Here is a 6486-nt window from a genome sequence, read left to right on the forward strand (position 1 = left end):
TCATATATGATGCAAAAATTAATTGAGAATTTATATGAACATTCATTAAAGAATCAAAAGATTCTTTAATTTAAAAAAAATATATCATTTGTTGTTTGCTCTCAATAAAAATTTTCTTAGAAACTCACTAGCTAAAGTTGAGATTTAATGTATCGCATTTCTGAAATGACTATGGGCCCATTCATCCACCATGTGGATGATTTTAATATTATATGACTTTGGTAAATGCATCTACAAAATAATCACATATGTGTTATCAATTTGCAAACTATTGTTTGCAAGATTGCTTGTTTAAATAATTAATTTCAGATCATACAATTAAATAATTCATCTTGCTAATACTGATGAGTCTATATCTCAGTCTTTTATTGATTGAGTTTGAAAAACTTTTGTAAATGTTTGCACATCATGGTTTAGATAAATTATTGATTGAACACCTCTGATTAATGTCTGAACTATTACTTATGAGAACTAAACTTCCTATTTCAACATGAGATTATGTTGATTTACGTGTTGTACGCATCAAGCCAATAAGTTATAAATACTCCCCATTACAATTGGTTTTCGATCAAGAGCTAAACATTTAAAATCTTTGAATTTTTCTATGTGCGTATTTGTTCCAATTGCTCTACCGCAACGCACAAAGATGAGTGGATCCTCAAAAAAAGTTGAGAATATATATTAACTACATGTTTCGTTATATTATTAGATGTTTTGAATGTATTTGAGATTCAATTATGACATGATTTGTAATTACAATTTTGATCCAATAGTTTTCTTGACATTAGGGGGAGAGAAATAATAACTTGTAATGAGTCAGGGTGAAGAGTAATTTGAACCAGAAGTTTAATAAGGATAACTCATTACAAGTTAACTATTAGATGTATTTACAAAATTAATGAGAATAATCAAGTTAATAATTTAATTTGAACCAAAAGTCTCAATATGACAATCTCTTAGAATAAATCATAGTTTGATCGGTTCCAAAGATAAAAATTCTTTTAGATGGTCATATAGTGAAGGCAGGTGCTCCAAAAAAGACTCAAGACATAACTAATAAGTAAAACTCTAGAAGAGATTTAGATACCTGAAACTAAATTTTGAAATAATAAAAATAAGAGATCTCGATAAATTATGTTAATTCGAGAAAATGTGAAACCAAATAATAAAAGTGGTCGACAATTATTTTGCAGGCAATATTATTATTGAAATAATGAAATAATGAAATAAAAGGAGGATATTGGATAAATCTATTAAGAAATATAGATATGGAATAAATTGATCAAAATAGAAAGACGCAACTCAAGTACAATTAAATTCGTAGAGTTTTTGGTCAGTAGTCCAAATATCTAAAGGTATAAAGCCAATAAGGGTGCAAATGAAGTAATTTTGCAAAAGCAGAATAAAAATATGAAGTTTTTCACTAAGTATGGTATTGATTATGAAAAGATATATATATTTATGGTAGATCAATAATCTTTAGACATATTATTTTGACAATTCATAAAAGATTTAACTTACGTCTAATAGTTGTTGTTATAACCTTTATAAATCACTATATAGTAAAGTTTATATTAAAATCCTTGAAAAATTTAGAATGCTAGAAGTATATTGAAATTCTCGAAAAATCATTCATTTATATGAATTGAAATAATTAAACATATGTGGTAATTTTGACTTAGTCAATAATAATTGAAAAAAGATTATAAAATGATCCAAAATATCTATTTGTATTTTTATAAAAGGATTATAATTAAAGTTTGCTATGATTATTATTAAAACTCCTAAAGATATCAAAATATGTTTCCCCAAAATTTTCCTTACTCATGATTTTCAAAAGAATAATGATATAAATGCTTAACAATACATTCAAATAGTCATTTAAAAAACTAATATTCAAGATTGAATACGTAAAACATGAGAAAGTATGTGATGTTTTTATGAAGGAGAGTAAATACGCATTATATTTTTTTTCCCTTAATCAAGATTGTCCCATTGAGTTTTCCTGATAAGATTTTTAATGAGGCAACATATTATGCATATTATAAATTGTGTACTCTTTTTCCTTAATTAGGTTTTTATCCCACAAGATTTTTCCTAATAAGGTTTTAACGAAACACGCTATCTACCAATGAACATCTAAAGAGAATGTTATGAATATCTTATTAAATAAATGTCCATCATGATCAAGACAATTTTGGTGTACTTTAAATTCTAATAATTGTTAGAATTAGATCTCTACTTCTTTTATGCTTTATATATATAAACTCTAATGAAGCATTATAATTACCCTTTTTATCAATAAAGTACATTCTTTATTGCTTTCATATTTTCTTTATTCTTTATTCTCTCCATATCTCTTTATTTTATAAGAAAATTATCATTTTTAGTATAATAATAGTTATTGATTGAAAAGTTTTTTATATAACGGCAGATAAAAATGTGAACAAAAATGTTACTAAACTACGCATTATTTAAAAAAAAAGTAAATTACATAACAAGATTTAAATTTAAAAATAAAATATATACCGATATGAAACAATCCTTTCTTGTTCAACTTGCAAATGTCAAGACTTAAGATTAATGTTCCGCAAGGACAGCAATCAAATCATAAATCGAACCGTCAAAATCAAAAGCTAAACCTGTAAAAACTTTAGCCAACGGTTCAAGCAATTGGAAAGCTCAAATTTTCTATTGGCTTGAAACCCAACATTTCCTTCTTCCTATTCATTTTCCTTTCGTGGTTTCCAGAATCCTACGGCCCTTAGAAGGTAGACAGGGCAATCGACACCCTTGCCAGAAACTTAAAGGCCAGAGCATGGAAGACCCGAAGGCTCATAGTTAACTGTAGCCAGATGATGCAGTTTTACAGTTAAAAAAGTCTGACCACCAAATTGGTTTTACAAAAAGGGCTTCTAAATGAAGATTATTTCTAACAATTGATGAAACATTGTACCACTCAAAGGCCTCTAAAAGGCACGCACATTTTGGCACCGCAAAACAACTAAAAGCCACAATACAACATACCAAGATGGGAGCCAGTACGAGCAGCAAAGCAATCCAGCAAACATGCTCATCTATGTTGTTTTACCTTTTGTTTATCAGGAGCTGTGAAACATCATGAGAACATTTTAGTTTCTACTTTAGAACTGGATTTATAGTTGTGTAAGTAAAGTAAATCAACAACTTACTATTGGAATAACAGCTAGGCAGTATGGATTTAGGACAAAACAATAATAATGATATATAACAGAAGAATAACATTAACCCACCAAATAAGAAGTAATTATTTTGGCTTCAGGTTGGGAGACAATCAAAATATGATTTATCCAACAAGAACACAATTTTACCCTATAAGTGGTTTACCTCTTTATACTCCAGACACAAAAGCAGACTCCATTTAGAAGGAGAATAATACTATACTTCAGCACTTTAAAAAAAACTCCAGACACAAAAGCTGACTCCATTTAGTTCCAGTTGTAGGAGGAACATCTTCAGGAGATTACCTAAAATGGCTTCTAGATTTACCCAGAGGCATTAATTTTTATATGGTGCTACTGGAAACATCATAAAATAGCTTCTTGATTTATGGAGAGGAATTAATTTTTCACTAGGTTGCTGGAAGTCTTCCTTTTTCTTTAAGTATCATTGTCCAACACCCATATCTGCTGCATATCCAAACGTGAGTATGGGGATACAATCTTCCAAAGACTCTCCAAATACAAGGAACAAACCCATCTCAAACAAATACCAGTTCCCGACACTTGTACCCAATTCAAGTAACATAGATTTCTCCTACGAAGTCACTAGGTACACACACTTGTCAGTCACCAGTTCCCCTGCAACTTTATTTTTCATAAATATGATCAAATATTATAGATTGAAACTGTCTCGAAGGGACACATACCCTAGAAACAAATGCATATACCTTCAGGGGAATATCTTATTGCCATTTTTCTTTTGATTCTAACTAGAAAGCAAGAAAGTTTTCCGGCTTCTGAAACCTAATGGATGAAGCTAAAGCATTTAATCGGATTAATGTTAAGCAAGTCATACGGATTATCCTAACATACATCAAAATGCAGGAAGAGCAGAAGAGAAATGCAGAAATGATGTTTACCACACTACTATGGAGTGAGGACTACTTCACTCAAACGACTTAACACGTTTGTGATCTAAGAAATCTATTACAGCAATCAAATGATTTATGAGAAACTAAATGAAGCTTAGCGCGGAAAGTTCATTTTCCTTTTCCTCCCTTACTTTGAAACAAACCTGGAGCAGGAAGAACTGACAGAAAATATGAATCTTAGCCCTAAAATATCTTAAACAAACAACTCACAAAAATATTTTTAGAATGAAAAGTACGTGAACAAAATGAAGCATAGAAAACATGCCAAAGATTACAATACAAGCCTAACATATCCACAAGGTTGTTTTTCCCCAGAACAGTCTGGATGCTTTATTAGATGTAGGGATAAACAAGAATCTTACAGTTGATGCATGTTTTTCAACTTCTTCCTCTTTTTCCGATTTTCTTGGTTTTCAGTACTTGATAGCGTATAATCTCGTAAAGGGTGATATTTCATGGATTTCAACTCTTCCTTAGCTGTATCAAGCCTTCTCTTCTCGTCTCTCTGTCATTAAAACACCATAAACACATCAAACGTAGTTCACAAGTTTAAAGTTATTAAATAATCATGTTAGCAAACCATAAGAAATCAATACTCACATAAGCCTTATCAAACACTTGTAGCTGTTGGTTGCAAAGTTTAACCTCCATATCTAGGGCATGAACTCTAGATTCAACCGGTACAACACATTGCTCAACCATTTGCTTTTGCCTACCACGCACAACCTCGGGCTGCCACACATTCAAAGCCACGGACGCTTGACTGAAACAACCAATGCCCAAAGACTGAATCCAATGAGGACTCACAAGTAGCATTCACGAAATATATTTAAAGAAAGAAGAATAAAAATGCGAAGTGTTCTATTTGTGTCTGAGGTTTCAACCCAAAACTAGATTCGTTCTTGTTACAAAAGAAAATGACTAAATTCAACCATTGAAGGTGTAACATATTACTAGTAATTAGAACACTCTGACCTCCTAAAATCCTTTAATCACAAAAGTCAATAACATAGACATATCCAGGACGGTTTGTTTTGGTTTAAACAGAAAAATTAGAACTTCAAACAAAATTTAAAATTATATCAGAAAAACTGAGATTAAATCCTCAAATATATCAACTTATTCTTTTCTTTTGTGCAATAAAACCTTAAATTAAACATTAAAAGCATGGGGAAAAGTCTACAAAAAAAATGAAATCATTACCTGACCTTATGTAATTTAGATCGATATATTCAGTTTTAAACAGAAAACTTAAAATTATGTCAGAAAAACTCAGAGTAGTTGGTCAAATATTTCTACTTTAATCTTTTCTTCTGAGCATCAAAACAGAAGCTCTAAAAAAGAAGAAGAAGAATATATTATTACCTGACCTTGTGTAAATTAGACAACTCCAAAAGTGCAGAGTTCAATTTATTTCTTTCTTCACGTAATCGAACCTCAATTTCTCGAAGTTTCCTTAAATGCTCCGAAACCTGACTCTCTTTCCTCAACACCGCCCTTTTATGAGCCCATAATTTCCTCTCTTTTTCCCTCTCAAACCTGCCAAAAACAAAAACAAAACAAAATAACAAAATTTTTTAAACAAATTTCAAGTGAGAAAATTTTCAATTATCTTTAGAATTTACCTGATTTTGTAAAGGGATTTGGCGGAGGAAGATGATGATGTTTGATTGGGGAAATCAACGGAGATCAAGTGGGACCAGAGTAAGTCCTCGTTGGATAAACGATGGAGGCGTCTGCTGCAGATTGAAACGCAACAAAGATCTTTAAAAGTAAAATTTGAGGCTTTGATTCCGATTTCAAGTATTTTTCTCCATAGCTCGTCCGGTAGTTCGTTCTTCCAACTCATTTTTCCTCTCTTTTCTTTTCTTTTTTCCTGGTTGATCTTTTTTAGGCGGTAACGATCCGGTTTAATTAAATGCTTTCTGAAATTGATTCTAGAAGATCCGGATTGCTCTTCTTTACCAAAACTCGATTGTTATAAGCTTGCATCAACTCGCCGCCTAGAATGCTTTTTATGAGATTTTACGGGGTTAGGAAAATTCAAAATAGATGAAATAATATAATCTGAGAAAAATAATAATAAAATAAACCTTCATATTCAACAACAAGCTCCACCGAAATATCAAAGATTTTAACTTCAACCTCAGTCTCAAATTAATATTAATATCTTCATAATCGACTTTGTCACAATCTAAGTACAATATATTTGGAGTAAATTCAAGCATTTAATACGATAAGAAAATCAGCACGGATGATCTATAGTGGCGAGTAAAAATAAGCAAAAGAACCAAGCCTGGACGATGACAAAACCATCCTTAAAATGTAATTTTCCATATATAAGCAAGACAAAA

General features: G+C 30.9%; 1 protein-coding gene across 1 annotated transcript; it reads right to left on the reverse strand.

Annotated features, from left to right (window-relative positions):
- Positions 1-2503: 2503 nt before the first annotated feature.
- On the reverse strand, positions 2504-6227 carry LOC107940670 (F-box protein SKIP24). The gene is made up of 5 exons (XM_016874104.2): positions 5758-6227; positions 5498-5671; positions 4733-4895; positions 4495-4637; positions 2504-3108 (listed from the first exon to the last, which is right to left on the reverse strand). The coding sequence occupies exons 1-5, from the start codon at positions 5979-5981 to the stop codon at positions 3102-3104; spliced, it is 711 nt and encodes a 236-aa protein (XP_016729593.1). The 5' UTR covers positions 5982-6227; the 3' UTR covers positions 2504-3101.
- Positions 6228-6486: the final 259 nt, after the last annotated feature.

This window comes from Gossypium hirsutum, chromosome D13 (assembly GCF_007990345.1).
Source record: "Gossypium hirsutum isolate 1008001.06 chromosome D13, Gossypium_hirsutum_v2.1, whole genome shotgun sequence".
NCBI classification, from domain to species: Eukaryota; Viridiplantae; Streptophyta; class Magnoliopsida; order Malvales; family Malvaceae; genus Gossypium; species Gossypium hirsutum.

Excerpts from the sequence above, each read along its gene's own strand:
- LOC107940670 (XM_016874104.2), bottom strand. The coding sequence starts at position 5,981 with ATGAGTTGGAAGAACGAACTACCGGACGAGCTATGGAGAAAAATACTT. Across the intron at positions 4,896-5,497 it reads TCTAATTTACACAAGGTCAG|TCAAGCGTCCGTGGCTTTGA; the intron begins GTAATAATATAT and ends TGGTTGTTTCAG. Across the intron at positions 4,638-4,732 it reads AAGTGTTTGATAAGGCTTAT|AGAGACGAGAAGAGAAGGCT; the intron begins GTGAGTATTGAT and ends TTTTAATGACAG.